Raw genomic sequence first — 17,299 nt, forward strand, 5'->3', positions numbered from 1 at the left:
TCCTATAACGCGGGAGTGTACAAAAACAGAACTATTGCATTATATCAGAACTGACTGAAATAGAAACATTGTCATCAACCTAAATATGATAGCAGAAATGAGACAGGATTGTATTTCCCAACAAAACTACAGTGATCCTCTTTAGACATTTGCTGATTTCCTAATTAAAAGTTTCACTCCATTGGGACTATGGTGACCTTTGTTGAGGAAATTAGCTTGCTTAAAGGATTGGACTGAATGATTGCATTGTATGCTCATACAGATGGGAGAGACCGGGTGTGAAGTGGGTGAGTGGCACATGAGGCCAGGTGGGTGAGCGGGACAGGGTGCGAGGTGGGTGAGCGGGACAGGGTGCGAGGTGGGTGAGCGGGACAGGGTGCCAGGTGGGTGAGCGGGACAGGGTGCCAGGTGGGTGAGTGGGACATGAGGCCAGGTGGGTGGGGGGACGTGAGGCCAGGTGGATGAGAGGGACTTGGCGCCAGGTAGGTGGGAGGGACAGGGTGCCAGGTGAATGAGAGGACAGGGTGTGAGGTGAGTGAGAGGGACATGAGGCCAGGTGGTGAGAGGGACATGAGGCCACCGTGGGTGAGCGGGACATGAGGCCACAGTGAGTGAGAGGGACATGATGCCAGGTGGGTGAGAGGGACAGGGTGCCAGGTGGGTGAGTGGGACAGGATGTCAGGTGGGTGAGAGGGACAGGGTGCCAGGTGGATGAGTGGGACAGGGTGCCAGGTTGGTGAGAGGGACAGGGTGCCAGATGGGTGAGTGGGACAGGATGCCAGGTGGGTGAGAGGGACATGAGGCCAGGTGGGTGTGGGTGTTTGGGCAATAGGGCCTGGTAAATGGATGATTGTTTAAGTAAGTCAGGAGGCTGGGCCAAGAGTGTGATCAGTTCCGCTTGGGTAGTGGGAGTGTCAGATAAGGTCGGGTCAGTAGGGGGAACATCCCTCCTTCTGTTAGGATCTGAGGAATGTTGGTGTCTCCAGCAGAGATGGATCTGGGGTCCAAGGTGGATAGTAATGGGAAATCAGCACAGAGGTGGGTTGGTGTGGAATCTGGCAGGGTCTGGAGTGGGGATGTAGTGTCTGGGTGTTGGCATCAGTTCTAAGAGTTGGTGGAAGTTGCTGAGTGTTAGTATACTGGCTCTACGGTGATAATGGGAGATAGCGGTCAGATTTGGAAGGAAGGAATTGGGTTGTTAGGATGTTGGATCACAGGTTGCTGGTATTTTGGGGAGGCGGGAGAGATGTAGGTCAGTGACGATTGTGAGCTTCAGTTCAATAGATAACTAGGAGTTAGAGCAGGTTTTAATCTTCTAATCCTACCTGGGTAACTATTGAGCTTAAATCAGCTGGAACCCTCCAAAGTCTCAAGTCAGTGCAGTGAACGTTTTCAAAATCACAATGCAGGGTAAACGCTGGAGATCTCAGAATCAGCTGTGTTGAGATTCCATATGGCCCTGACGTTTAATTCCATTCTTCACTGCTGCTACAGTTATCTTCCGATTGGAAAGTTTGGCTTGATGGATGGATAGATCAAGCTGTGACCAAAGAGAGCTTGCTGAAAATTTTGTGCATTCCAACAACATTACTTTGGCAGATACCAAGAGAGCTGGACCATAAATCCACTGCAGAACATCTGCTAACATTCCTAAAGAGAGAGAAATGAAAGCACTAAGGTTTCAGGTGTTGAGTCCATTGAAAGTAGAATCTGCATTAAGAAAGCCAGGCATCTAAGAAGTAGGTGTGCCAGAGATGGGAAGGAAATAAAGGTTAAAACATATTACATGGACAGACACTGTTCATAAATCATCCCATTTGCAAGGAGAGTTTATAAATCTGTAAACCCCTCCTCCCAGGCCATGATGTTAATCCTGTGTTAATCCATGATGTTAGGCCTGTGGCTTCCCCACTTTCTGTCAGTACCATCCGAGCCAAAGGTAGGGTTAGAGACGCAAGCAGCTGGTACATGATTCAGTTAATTGTCAGTAAGGTCAAGTGACAGAGATCAAGTCAAAATTTCCAGTCAGCCTGATTTCCTCCACACACATCCTCTCCACCCCCCACCCCCCCCCCCCCCCCCCCCTCACCCCCACCTCATGAACAGCCTTCCAGGCAGATTGTGATCTCAGGGCTCCCTCCACCTTCTCAGTTTTTTGACACCTGTAGCCATCTCTTACTGTTCTATTTCTCTCTGTTTCTCTTGACCCCTCTCCCTATCCATCCCTGACTCTCTGTAAGTCTCTCTGTGTCCCTTTCTCTGTCTCTCTGTATCTCATACATTCCACCTTTCTCTGTCTCTTTTCTTCTCCTCATGTCTCTGCCTTACTTCATGTGTCTGTCTGTCACCCTCCGTCCCTTTCTGTCTCTCTCGCTGTGTCTCTCACAATCCGTTTCTCTCTGTCTCAGTCTGCCTCTCTATCCCCTGTCACCTGAAGCAGCGACCTGACCAGCTGTATGAAAGGGCCTCCTACTGGCCAACTGGCTTTGAGAACCCACCCACTCTCTTCTATTGACTAATGAACCTGCCTCTGAGATGATTGGCCAATTTGGGGAAAATGGGAGCAGGTTACCTGTACCTGATGGGAATCCAACATTAGGGTGTAACCCGAAACCTAATTTCCTGCCCAAGGTGTGAGACCTGGTGATTGGAATATTACTTTATCTTTCCGTTGGTTTATTTTTTCGATTCAGTGTTTAAAATTGAAGGTAAGATAAGTGGGTGGCATGGTGGCACAGTGGTTAGCACTGCTGCCTCACAGTGCTAGAGACCCTGGTTCAGTTCCCACCTCAGGCAATTTTGTCTGTGTGGAGTTTGTACTTTCTCCCTTTGTCTGCGTGGGTTTCCTCTGGTTTTCTCCCACTGTCCAAAAGCCTGCAGGTTAGGTGAATTGGCCATGCTAAATTGCCCGTAGTGTTAGGTGAAGGGGTAAATGTAGGGGAATGGGTCTGGGTGGATTGCTCTTCAGAGAGTCGGTGTGGACTTGTTGGGCCAAAGGGCCTGTTTCCACATTGTAAGTAATCTAATCTCATAACAGTTCGTTTTTTTCCCTTTGTTTTTGTGTTTAGGAAACAGAATTTGACCCCATGAAGTTTAACAGTGTGATAGAATGTGAAAAGCCACACAATGATCTGAACCGATTTCGAGGATATATGTGAGTACTGCACAGCTCCATGCTGCTTTGCCTCTGTAGGGAAGACTGCAGCTTTTGCTACAAACATGGGGAGGCTGTGGTTATGTTCTTGGAATAGTAACCTCGAAGCCCATTGCTAACTCCCTGGGGTCATGGGCTCAAATTCCATCAAAGCAGCTGGTTAATTTTAAATTCAGTTCATCATAAATCTGGAATTCAGAACTGGTCCAAGTAATGGTGACCATGAAATTACAATCGAATGTCATCACAGCTGCATTCACTGGTGCCCTATTGAGACTGAAATTGGTCATCTTTACCTTTACTAGTCGACATGTGACTCCTCACCCATAGTAACGTGGTATCTTGTAAATTGTTGAGCAAGATTTGTTGAAGAGCAATTAAGGACGGGCAATAGATGTTGGCCTTGTCAGTGACACCCACATCCTGTGAAAGAATAGCACGTATATCTTCACTCTTAAGACTACCCAGTAAATGTTGTCCAATTGCAGAATTGTGGCAAATGTTCTACACTGTATTATGAGTTCTTCTAGTGGAGGTTGGTTGGGTATGGTCAATAGCTTGCTTTTAATGCCAAAAGGAAACATAGTTTGATAGGATCTGCCAGTTTTTGGGAAGCTGGGCCTACCCATCTGACAGCACTGAAATTCATGTACCATATTATTAATTTGTGTGATAGACAGAATGTCTCTTTGGCTTGAACAGTTTTGGTCCCTTTATCTGAGGAATGACACCTTTTTAATTGGAGGCAGATCTGAGGAGGCTCACTAGGATGACCCCTGGTGTTCCTGATGAAGGGCTTATGCCCAAAATGTCGTCTGTTCTGCTCCTCGGGTGCTGCCTGACCTGTGCTTTTCCAGCACCACACGTGTTGACTCTGATCTCCAGTGTCTGCAGTCCTCACTTTCTACTGATCCCTAGTATGGTGGGGATTGTCTTATGAGCAAAGGCTAAACAGGTTAAGACTGTACCCACTGGTGTCTAGAAAAACGAGAGATGATCATACTGAAACATTTATAATTGTTAAAGGGCTTTGACAGAGTAAGTGCTGGGAAGATGTTCCCCCTCACAGGAGAGTCTGAGAGCAGAGGGCCATTGTCTCAGAGTGAAGGGATGCCTCTTTAAGACTGAGATGAGGAGGGATCAGTTGGGGATCAAGGGTAACAGGCAGAAAAGTGAATGTCATAAGTGAAAGAGGAATATCGGATCAGCCTTGATCCTATAGAATGGTGGAGCAGAGTGAGGTGGGGGGGAGGGGTTTAAATGTTGACTTTTGTTGGCCCTTGGTATTCTTGTGAAATGTCCTGATGGGTGTAAGATGAAAAGCTTTGACAAACTATCTATTTTTCTCCCAGCGCAATGGGTTGACTTCACTTAAGGACTGAAATGAAAAGGTCACATTTTTCCAGTTAATCTTTACTGAATCTGTGTTGTATTCTAACACAGTCATGTGTAGAACAACAGTTAATAATTTAATTACATTTAATCTTCACATAAATTTGGTTTACCCATTTGCTACTTTATTCTAAACTTCTGTCTCTTGTACTTTGTTGTGGATTTTGTATTTCCCTTCCACCAACATTCTCTCCTCCTCCTCCTGCAGTCGGTAGCTGTGCCAACTGCTGCCTTGTACTTTTGCTCTCTGGCTGTAGGCCCCAAGCAATAAGTTTCGGAAAAATCTTGAGCAAGACTTCTCAAACGTAGACGGGATTTTGAGGTCATAGGCTCCAAGTCAGTGGAAACTGCCCTGAAGTTTAAATTGAATATTATTAGCACAAAATATTCACTAATCTTTTACTCCCCTTTTATGGTGGCTGTAGCCTCAAGGACAGGGGCAGCATGGTTGCTCAGTGGGTAGCACTGCTGCCTCACAGTGCCAGGGATCCTGGTTCAAATTCAGCTTTGGATGACATTCTGGGTGGTGTTTGCATGTTCTCTCTGTGCCTGCGTGGACTTCATCCAGATACTCTGGTTTCCTCCCACAGTCCAAAGATGTGCAGATTAGGTGGATTATCCATGCTAAATTACTCACAGTGTCTGGGGATGTGTGGGTTAGCCATGAGAAATGCAGGGTTACAGGGAAAGCTTTCGGTGGGTGCTTTGGAGTGGACTCAATGGGCTGAAAGATCTGCTCCCATGCAGTAGGGGTTCTATGATGACAGACCTTTTGAGGGTTGATCCTGGCTGGACAAAATATGTATGCTTTTAGATATAAAAAAATCCAACAATTCCCACTGTAGACTTGCAGCTGAAGTCTGTCCCCACCCTTTTCATTTGCCCCAGTCTGCAAGCACCCTTCTCATACTCCCAAGTATTCACACATGTGTCACTAAAATGAGCCATTAACGTGAGATGACACCAGGAAATATTTCGGTAAACTCTGTTTGAGATCAAGTGTGAGTTGGTGCAACTACTTGAACATGATGAACACGATGGTCAGGACTAGGGAACCCCTGCCTGTACAGCATCCTCCACTCCCAGCCTCACCCCACACTTATCTCAGAATCATAAACAGCTTCACCATATCAAGTGGGGCACCAGTTGCAGTGAGTTGGTTAAGCCAAACCAATGATATGAACTGCTAATCTGTTGGATGGATGAGAAATGAGATAGCATGGTCATGCACTGATCCAAGGTGCAGACGCACAGATGCACACATACAGCGAGAGGCCAGATTATCCCCAACAACAAAATAAAAAGAATTGAGTTTCTATTTTTGGAAGCTACCTGCTGCACAAACCTTAATCACATCTGCTCATCTCTAGCATGTGGGCACAGCAGTGGTGTGCCTGTTATGTAAAGGTAATCAGTTAGTCAGAAGGATCATTAGGACAGACAAGCTTGGACTCTGAAAAGGCCAATATCAGTAGATTTAACTCAAATTAATCTGACATGTGTTTCATGTTACTGAAGGAACAGATGCTTCCTTTACTCTATTAGTCTGTTGGAGCCTGGTTACTTTCGAGTGTAGCCTGAGTACATGCAGAATTGCTTACATAAACGATTCTGGACTTAGCTTCTCAACATTAAAGCGTATGCATTTCTTTCATTTTTTAATTTGAAGTTGCACTAACTCAGAGTAAAGGGTGCGGCAAAATATATCTGGGTTTCTTTAAATAAAATGGTTCGTGCATAGAATTGACAATGTATTAGTTAATAACATTGCCCTGTTTTGTTTCAAACTTGACAGCATCTTTTTTGATTTTTTTCCTGGGATATAGGCATCACTGACTAGAATTTATTGTCCATCACTGGAGGGAAGTTAAGAGTCAACCATATTGTTATGGGTCTGGAATCACCTGTAAACCAGACCAGGTAAAGGTGGCAGATTTCCATCGCTCAAGGACTTTAGTGAACCAGACGGCCGAGGTAAATTGTTAGTCATATGTTATGAAATGATAACGTTGGAGGAAATCTGAAATTCCAAGAAATTTAAAGGAGAAAGTGAAGTGTGAATCCAGGCAGCAAGTATTTGAATAGGGACTTGAGTGTCAGTCGACCTTTGTCGAACTCCAATGAAAATGAACTTTAATTGTTCCTCCTTCCTGTAGCAAACATGTAAAGCAAATAGAGGAAAGGCAATTATAGTGTTGTTCTATTTATTCAAAGTAGTAATGACAAAATCGTAATTGTGGGGAGGAGTCAGAAAAGTTCTTTTAGAAGGTTTTACAACACCATTATATTGCCATTTTAAAAATGGAGTGTCAAAGTATGTTCAGCAGAAAGCAATAACAATTCACCATTTGCATTCATTCCAGATATTGGGTTGTTGCATAAACAAAGTACTGTTTATTTTGGGTAGGAATAGTCGTGTTTACTGACCAATTTGCAGACTTCACATCCTTCCATTACTTTTACAACTTAAAATGCGGACTTGGCATCACAAACATTCAAAATACCCATCCACAGAACAGGAGAATGTAAGAGGAAGAATGAACAATGGCAGCAGCACTGTGTAGCATACACAGGTGTAGAAGGTGCACTGCAGCAGCTCACCAAATGCTCCTTTGACAGGACTTCCCAAACCAGCAATCTCTACCGCTTGGAATAATGTTTCTTAAATGGTGGGCAATTGGGAAGTGAGGCCTGGCTAATCTTGTATATATGGCACAGCAAACTAACATGCAAGTACAAAAAACATTTAGAAAGGCAAAGTGGAGATGATGGAATAGTGGTATCATAGCCATTAAACTAGCAAGTTGAGAGTGTGACACTGGAAAAGCACAGCAGGTCAGGCAGCATCCGAGGAGCAGGAGAAACCACGTTTCGGGCACTCTCGATTCTCCTGCTCCTCAGATGCTCCTGACCTGCTGCACTTTTCGGGCACTACACTCTTGACTCTGATCTCCAGCATTTGCAGACCTCGCTTTCTCCTATTAAACCAGCGACCCAGGTAATGCTATAGGGACCTGTGTTTAAATTCTGTCACGGCAGGTAATGGAACTTGAATTCAATTAAAAAGAACTATGGACTTGAGAGTCTAATATGACCACGAGACTGTTGTCAATTGTCAGAAAAACCCATCTGGTTCACTCATGTCCTTCAAGGAAGGAAATCTGCCACCCTTACCTGGTCTGGCCTACATGTGACTCCAGACCCATAGTAATGTGTTTGACTCTTAACTGCCCTCTGGACAACTGAAAATGGGCAATAAATGCTGAGTCTGGCCAGTGACACCCACATTCTGTGAATGAATTAAATAAAAAATGTATTTTGACCTTTAGCAAACGATGATTTAAGTCCAAGAGCAGCTGTCTTGCTTCAGTGGTACAGGACCTTTGTGAGGCCACACTCGGAGTGTTGCGCAGTATTAGTCCCTTTGTCTAAAGAAAGATATACTTTACATAGAAGGCAGCTCACCACCTCCTCAGAGGGAATTTGGGAGGGCAATAAATATTGGCCTGGCCAGTGATGTCCACAACCTTTGGCTGAGTTAGGAAAAATGAAAGGCATACAGCAGAGGTTTGCCAGACTTCCTGGAATGTTGAGCTTGTCTTATGGTGAGAGATTGAGGAGACTGGGTCTGTATTCTCAAGAGTTTAGAAGAATGAAAGGTGATCTTGCTGGAACTTGCATTTTTTTGAATGGGCAAGGTAGGTTAGATGCAGAATGTATGTTTCCCCTGGGTGAGGGTGTTAAAAAGGACAGGGAGATATTGATGTCTGCAGATGCTGGAGGTCAGAGTTGAGAGTGTGTTGCTGGAAAAGCACAGCAGGTCAGGCAGCATCCGAGGAGCAGGGGAATCGATGTTTCGGGCCAGAGCCTTCATCGGAAATGTTAAAAAGGACAAGCCATTTAGGACTGAAAGGAGGAGGAATTTCTTCACTGAGGTGACTAAATCCCTGTATTCTATCCCACAGGGCTGTGGAAACTCAGTCGTTAAGTGAGTTCAAGGGAGAAAATGGTAGATTTCTAGATCCTAAGGACATCCGGGGATTAGTTTCAAAGGTCAACCGAATGTCTCAAGGGCAAATGTTGATTTGGGTTGCGAATTTGTCAATCTTAGATGGACTAAAAGCATTCAATCCAGAAAGTTACTTGGGGAATGTGATTTCTTGCAAATGAGCTAACTTAATTTCTGATGTGGTAGGATTCCACTGTATACCATCACTAATCCCCATGCTTGGGAACTATAGCTGGCACATTTCAGTATTAGATCAGTTACAGCAAGAGAAATAACTGTCCAGACTCAAGCATGTTGCATAATTTAGATTTTTTTCCAATTACATTTTCCAGCTTTAGTCTTCCTATGATTAATTGTTTCATAGCAGCTCTGGAATTTCACGTGTAAACACTAAAAGTAAATTGTAGTGATTGTAATGAGTCAGCCAGTTCCCCGAGTGGGGCTGTTAATCTGGTCCAATCAGGGAGCCCTGGCTGACAGATATAAACAGGAGTCAGAGGTTCTGTTCACTCTGAGAGCTCGTTCTGAGGGAGTTGGATTAGTGTCAACAAGTCTCCACCTGTAAATAAAGGGTGATTTGATCACGGGATACAGGTCTCTGTGAAGCTATTTCAGAAATGTGACTGTGTCTGATTATTGAACAGGCCTGCCTCATGCAAGGTCTTCAAAGTTGAAAGGTTTAAGAGCTCAAACTACACATCTCGGTGCTTGAAGATCTACCATTACTTGTCCAACTGGCTTTCACAATGTGATGGATGTTAAGTCATAGTTTAAAAATATGGGCCACCCATTTAAAAAAGAGATGAGGAAGCAGTTTTTTTTCCTGAGGGATGAGAGTCTTTGTAATTCCGTTCTTCAAAAAGCAGTGGATGCAGCGTCTTTAAATATTTTTAAGGCAAAGCTAGATAGATCCTTGATTACTAAGGGGATGAAAGATTATTGGGGATGTTCAGGAATGTAGAATAGAAATTAAAATCAAATCAGCTGTAATCTTACTAAATGGCAGAGGAGGCTTGAAGGGCCATATTAATTCAAAGGAACAGATGGATGAGAAGGGACCATTTCAGGGTTTTGGGAGATCTAAGGGCTACAAAGGTTCGGGTCTTGTTGACGTTCAGGATACATGGCCTTTAGTGTATTCTCTTGACTATAGCCCAGCAGACTGAGACGATTGACTAGCTATTACGAGTAGCCAAGCTGTGCACAGGTTTCCTGCAACCCAGAATACTCGTCTGTCTCAAACTACTTTTAAAATGGTGGTTAAATAGGGGGCACAAAATCTGAATATAATATTTTAAATTGAAAACTGCCTTAGGGAATGCAGTCCCTTGTTTCCCTCTGTTTGATCTGAAAATTGCCAACTTGAGGTCAGACTTCAGGTCTCTAACATTGTAACATCAAACAAAGCTAATCCCACCTGATTTTGTTTAGGAGTTAAACTTCCTGTATTTCTCTTGCTGTGTCTTGCTGTTAAAATCTATAAAATTGACCTATTTCCTTTTATACAGCTAAAATCAAAGCCTGTCATTGAACTAGTTTACAGGTAAGGAGCACATGGTCTCCTGGGTACCATTTGCATAGCCCAACTTCGTGTCTGCCCCATTCAAACCTGGCATGAGTTGTTCGGCAATCACAGTTAGATTTTTGGCTGTAATGGGCATCATTATTGGGAACATTAATGGAACAGATCTCAGAAGAAAATGAAGTGTTTCAGAAGAGAATGGAAAACCATTATCGTCAGTGCGGATGTGGTGATGCTCAATATAGAGCTTTAGCTCAGGTCACAAAGGAACTCTGAAGCTTCTTCCAGTCATGAGGAAATTTTAAATAAAAATAACTTCGCTTTCCTCTTCTCTGTCTATTTCTGTTTGTCATCAGGTCGACCTGGCTGAGATTTTCTGGTGGCTTCCTTGTCAGATTGGTGTATTAGTTGGAAGTAGCTAGAAACCAGTTACATGAATATGTATCCCAAGCTACCTTATTCGTTGTCACATTGCAGTCACACGCTGTGTAGCAAGACATCAGTCTATTGGCAACAAAGAAAGAAATACACACAGAGGCTTCACCATTTCAAAGTGTGTTTAGTTCCAACTGCGGGACCCATAATAAGGAACATGGTGGTAGCGCTGTTGTCTATGAGTAGAAACCCAAACTTGAAAAGAACTTAGTGTGGATTAGATTGGAACATCAATCAGAGAAATTAAGCCAGAAAATGTAAATTTAAGGGCCTAGCCGAAAAGCTTCTGGATCAGCTCCATTTGGAGTGCTGCACACCCTAAAATACAAAGGGCAAAGTCACAATATCACATGTTGTAGACACTGTCAGAGCAAATGAAGCTACGTTTGGACGGATAAAGAAGTTGACTACACAAGTGTCTAACTTCCAGTTGATTCAAAACAAAGGTAGCATTGTTGATGCAGTGTGTCAAGCAACAAAGAGGAGGAATACCCTATTCTAACACTGAAAGAGATCCCACTAGCAACGGCAGGTGTTTATGGCAACTTTTATCCCAAAAATAATAATAGGCATGTGAAACTTGACACTAAATCTTTGGTGTTGACAACATTCAAGATGCCCATTAACTGGTATAACTTCCTTGTCTAATTAACGTGGGCTGAGATACATTCCAGCAGTAAGTGCAGAAGGTAAAGGAGTAATCAGCATTGCTGACAAAATCCAGCTATATGGTGTTGATGGATAAGAACATGACCATGAAGAGAATCAAGAAAGTGGGGATCACATTAAACGTAGACAGGTGTACAGTGATGGTGACACAATGCTGCTTCTTCAGTTGATGGAGTCAAGGTGATTCTAGCAAAACAAATTGCAGGTATCCCTAAAATGGAAAGATCCCTTAGCTTTTTCTGTTTCCTTCATGGAACGTGGGCTGGGTCGGCATTTTTTGCCCAACCCCAGTTGTTCTTGAGAAGGTGATAGTGAGTTGCATTCTTGAAACACTATAGCCCATGTACTGTAGGTACTCAAAATGCTGTTAGAGAGGGAATTCCAGGATTTTGATTCAGTGACCAGTATGATCCATATGAGTTCTTTGATGCCTGTCAAAACACACAGGCAAACCTACATGAGGAGATAAAAGATTTTGAGTAACTAGTGATCAAGAGTCACATGAGAGAAGTTTCGTGAAACTCAAAGAAGCAGCTTGCAAGGAGACATGTCTACAGCAGAGAAAAAACTGTCATTCTGTAAGTAGACGATTCAACAAAAGGATTGGAAAGTCAAAGGGTGGTGAATGCCTGGAATGCACTGCTAGAGGAGGTGGTGAAAGCAGATACAATAGCAGCATTCAAGAAACACCCAGATGAATACATGAATAGGAAGGGAATAGAGGGATACGGATCCTGTAAGTGAAGACAATTTTAGCCTGGAAGGGCAAAATGTTGGACACAGGCTTTGAGGACAGACGAGCCTGTCCCTGAGCTGTATTGTTCTTTGTTCTATCCCTGGTACAAGAGGGAAAGCCAATACCATTTACATATAAAACTGAGACTAGATATGCCAACATTGAAAGAGTTGTTCATCGAAATTGTATTGACAGAAATTTATGACAGAAAGTTCAGAGTGATCATCATCCACTGGAGTGGATCTACAAGAAGAATCTGTGTAGATCTTCAGCAAGACCTGTGAGATTACTCTTGAGGCTTTGGAATTATGATTCATTCTAAAATACAAGCCAGAATGAGAACTGTGAGTCAATGTTTCCAATAGAGAAACACGTGATAAAAGACCTAGGTTTAAAAATCCATTGCCTAATGAGTGTATCACTACCAAAACTCAGATGAATTAGAGGTGAGACAACTAATATATGCAAATGCACTCTCAGTAAATGATCCTAACACAATATAGTTAGTAATACATCAGTGCTGATCTCAGAGAGTCTTCGGGTTGCATAGCATGGAATGTGGCCCTGAGCCTATTATGTTTCTGATACTCATCAAACATCTATCTATCGTAATCCTGCTTTCCAGCACTTGACCCTGACCCTTGTGCCTATGACATTTCAAGTATTCTTCTAAATAGCTCTTAAATGACTTTGAGAATTCCAGCCTCTACCCTCTTTCAAGCAGTGAGTTCCAGATAACCCCCACCCTCCAGGTGATTTTTTTTTCCTTCAGTCCTCTCGAAAACAGCTCCACCTTGTTATTGACTCCTCTAAGGGAATACAGTTCTTCATGTCCACCCTCATAACTTGTACACCTCCGTCAGATGCCTCCCTCCCCCCAGCCTTCACTGCTATAAGAAAGTCTATTGCGTCTGCCTTCATCGCTGAATCGTGCCAGCCCAAGCAACATCCTGTTGAATCTCTTCTGAACCCCCTCTGGTGCAATCACATCCTTCCTATCGTGTGGGGACCAGAGCTGCACACCGCATTCCAGCTGTAGCCTATCTAATAACCCCATCCTAACCTCCTTGCTCTTGTATCCAAGCCTTGACTAATAAACACAAGTATCCCATATGCCTTCTTAACCACCTAATTAACCTGTCCTGCTGATCCTCTGCATTCCCACCATTCAGTGTGTGCTCCCTTGCCATTTTAGACCTCTTAAAATGCATCACTTCACACTTTTCAGGATTAAATTCCATCTGTCATGATAAATTCATTTTTGAGGTATTCACGAAGGCATTGGATGATTTCCTCAGTAGTCAGGTATGCAGGAAATGGGGAATAGGCTGGTTATTGGGACTAGATAATAGAGCCTGATAAATTGTCAAATTCTAATGGCCTCATTCTGCATTGTGCATTAATCCAAGGAGCAGGAGAATCAATGTTTCTAGCACAAGCATCACTCCTGATGAAGGGCTTATGCCTGAATCGACGATTCTCCTGCTTCTCAGATGCTGCCTAACCTGCTGTGCTTTTCCAGCGCCACACTTTTCGACTATAACCTGGTGTTATCTGATAGCGATTGAGATGACTGAATCCCAAAACTACAAAGTAGAGCCACAGCATCCCATCACCAAAATGATATGGTGAATAATATTTAGGTAAAACACAACGAAGCTTAATAGACTCTTGAGGACCGCAATATATTCACAAAAAGCTGATTGTTAACCTGCCAGCTTCCCTGATTGCCTGCAAAAGAACAGGTTAAGATTTCAACATGCAGGAAGGCAACAGTACGGCAGATTTTAACTATCTGTTGAATTTTGCCAGTGAAATCGAGAGTGAACTGTTAAGAGTTAGGAGAGGGGGCCCCCTGAAAGTATGTCATTGTTTGCAGAGGCCCAAGGAAATGTGTCAACATTTGCTGCATGCCAATTGGAAAACCACAGCTGTAAAACAAAAACGTAACAGAAAAATGGTTAACTTTTCTACTTCAGAGAACTAATCCATGATTATATTTCAACAAGCACAACCTGAAATAAATTCCGAGATTGCATAATATTAATTCTGATTTTGGACTTTAACCCATTTTTCCTTCCTGTCATTCTGATTTTAGTTCAGTCATTATGTATTTGAAAATCTGGCTATACCTCCTGCCAAATGACTTCAATCCATTAAAATATTGGGAGATGCAATATTGCTACATCTTGCCGTCAAACAAATAATGAAAAGTTGTATTAAATGGGAAATGATTGATATATTTCTCTGCAAAGGTGTTTCATTTTCCTGTTGGTCAGTGTTCTAAATGAGACCAAGAAATATTGCACGCTGATATTTAGGGACTTTGGGCGTGGTGTTATCTTTAAAGCATGAAAATATTTCTGTAATTCACCACAGTAAGTAAATTACTTTGGCTGAGCCAATTTACTGTAAGTATATGACTGGCTTCATCTCGTCTTTTTTTTCTAATGTGTAGAATCAGATATTGGTCTGATTTGCTACATTATTTATTGACTGTTGAAGTTGTGACAAGCTGCACTTTTGCAGATATAGGGTAAACCATGATGCGAGAGACTTTGACACCATCACCACCTGCTTCATCAGAAAGAAATCAGAAGCGTTTTGGTTTCGCACTTTTGTGGTTTCGCTAGGAATAATTGCATTCACATTGAGTTTCCCATTGATTGTTCTCTTCCTTTATGCTTCGACAGTTCCCTGGTATCCTGTTACAGTACATTCATGCTTCATGTATGTCCTTCATGCATGGATAGGACATTTTCCAGGGCTGGGCATCACAGACACCTCAAATGGCACCTGCACATGTTCCACTTTCCAGTGATCAGACATGGAGGCTTGGGCTTATCTCTCTTAACCTTCCCTCAGCCACATGTACAAGTTGTGGTACCCTTCATGGATGAGACTGGCTTTTTTTGCTTTAGGAATAAAACACTTTTTAAATTATATTCATTTACGAACATGAAATTTTCATGTTGGATGAGTTAATGAATTGGAAGGATTCAGATCATCTCTGGATGACAGAAGGAAAGTTTGGATAAGTGTGTGAGTGTCTCCTGATCCCTGAAATTAACTTCAACTCTTTGGGTGTTATTTTCAGGCAGCCTCCCTTCTTGCATGCGTCATCTACAGATCAGTCATGCAGGTAGTACAAAACAAGAGGAAAGTCTGCTGACCGTATTAAAGCATGTACTTGGACTGCACTTTCTTGAACTTAGTTTAGCTTATCCATGGATTTCCTTAATTATCTTTTGTTATTGCTTGTCAAGTGTAAACTGTAGTGTGAAATAATTGTGATGGTGGCGATTTGACTGTTAAGGTGTCTCTTGTGAGTTGTTGATTGAGTTGTGCCACTGCCTTGTGTATATTCTGATGAGAGTTCAAAAAGGAAAGTTTCCGTCTTCATTAGAACAGTAAAAGTGTTGAGGCAAAAGCTTGAGCTTTTCGACTATAGGTTAATGCGGCCCAGTAGCTCGATTTCTTTTCTCAGGTGACTCCCGTTTTGTTTCTTTGTTCTTGTATGGGATGTAGGTGTTGCTGCAATGCTGTCAATTATTGGCAATCCCTAGTGCCCTTGTACTGTTTGACTCTATTCTTTCATAGGATGTGGGCTTTAAGGCAAAACCAGTAATTGTTACCCATGTCCAATTGCATCACTTGAACTGAGTTGCTTGCAAGGCCATTTCAGAGGGCAGTTAAGAATCGAGCATGTTACTGTGGTTCTGGAGTCACATGTAGGCTTGACCAGGTAAGAATGGCTGATTGTCCCTCCTAATAGACACAGAGTCATAGAGATGTTCAGCACAGAAACAGACCCTTTGGCCTAACTCATCCATACCGGACAAATATCCTAAATTAATCCAGTTCCATTTACCAGCATTTGGCCCTTTCCTATTCATGTACCCATCCAGATACCTTTTAAATGTTGCATTTGTACCAGCTTCCACCACTTCCTCTGGCAGCTCATTCCATAAATGCACCACCTTCTATGTGAAAATGTTGCCCCTTAGGTCCCTTTTAAGTCTTTCCCCTTGCAGCTTAAATCTATGCCCTCTGGTTTTGGACTGTCCTACCCTGGGGGAAGGGACCTTGGCTATTCATCCTATCCATGCCCCTCATGATTTTATAAACTTCTACAAAGTCACCTCTCAGAATCCGATGCTCCCCTCAAAACAGCCCCAGCCTGTTCAGCCTCTCCTTTAAACTCAAGCCCCCCAACCCTGGCAACATCCTTGTAAATCTTTTCTGAACCCTTTCAAGTTTCACAACATCTTTCCTACAGCAGAAATTGAACGCAATATTCGAAAGGTGGTCTAACCAATGTCCTGCACAGCATCATGACCTCCCAACTCCTGTACTCAGTGCACTAACCAATGAAGGCAATCAGTGAATCAGATGAGTTCTGAAATATTTGACAGTGGTTACACTGTTGCCATTAATTCTTTTAATTCCACATTTAATTGAAATAAAATTTCACTATCTACTGTTGCGGGATTTGAACTCATGCCCCGGATCATGAAGCAGGGATTTTCAATTATTTTAGTCCAGTGACATTATCACCTGAGTAGAATAAGGGGATATTTAAGCACCATATTTTTTGATGCTGTGGGTTCAGTTCATGAAATTTATAATGAATGTGAACATTACTATCTGCACAAAAAAACAGTGGAGTCTTCCATTCCTTTGTATCAATTGTAAACATCGTGTTATGATATTGCTACAAATCAGAAGAATGCTTCTGAATCTACTTATGGTTTCGTCAAAAAAGATTATATCTGTCTTTTAAATTTAGATGATGTCATGAACTGCGCAATCATAAAGCTTCTCTTAACCACAAAGGGCCTTTTAATGTACTCACGAGACTTTAAAATGCAAAAGCTGTCCTTTAGAAATATTGTTCTTTTTTTTTACCCCTATGTGGGGGATGTTGCTCCACGTGCCCACAATGTGATGACACTCACACTGAGGGTACCCGTTATCGTTGCACTTTGCAAAATGAGACACTTTAATGTGCACTTCATTCATGTGGGTTTCACATCTGCTTCCTCATTGCAAAAATGATATAAAATGCATGGGCACAGTAATATAAAGATAATGTTACTGGAATACTAATCCAGAGGCTTGAACTAATGTTCCAGAGACTTGAATTAAATTATACCGTGGCTGTTGGGGGCAGTTTCAAATTGTTACATAAATCAGGACAAAATTATAAAGCTTGTGTTAATTGTTATGACCAGGAGAGATATCAGATTGTCAGAAAGAAGCAAATTTGCTGTCCTTGCCTAGTGTGATTGCAATCCATCTGAGATGTGCTTGGTTCTTGACCACCCTCTGAGGTGGCCTCATGATCATTCAGTTATCTAGAAACTGGTAGGGAAAAGTCAC

General features: G+C 42.6%; 1 protein-coding gene across 2 annotated transcripts in view; it reads left to right on the forward strand.

The window, feature by feature from the left end:
* The window catches only part of atp10a (ATPase phospholipid transporting 10A), a 348,664-nt gene that overhangs the window by 244,256 nt on the left and 87,109 nt on the right, over positions 1-17,299 (forward strand). For both annotated transcript variants that reach the window (XM_072577000.1, XM_072577001.1), the window contains one exon: positions 3,069-3,154. In XM_072577000.1, the coding sequence (XP_072433101.1) occupies positions 3,069-3,154 (86 nt within the window). The remainder of the gene's footprint in view (positions 1-3,068; positions 3,155-17,299) is intronic.

Source organism: Chiloscyllium punctatum, chromosome 9, assembly GCF_047496795.1.
Source record: "Chiloscyllium punctatum isolate Juve2018m chromosome 9, sChiPun1.3, whole genome shotgun sequence".
Classification (NCBI taxonomy): domain Eukaryota; kingdom Metazoa; phylum Chordata; class Chondrichthyes; order Orectolobiformes; family Hemiscylliidae; genus Chiloscyllium; species Chiloscyllium punctatum.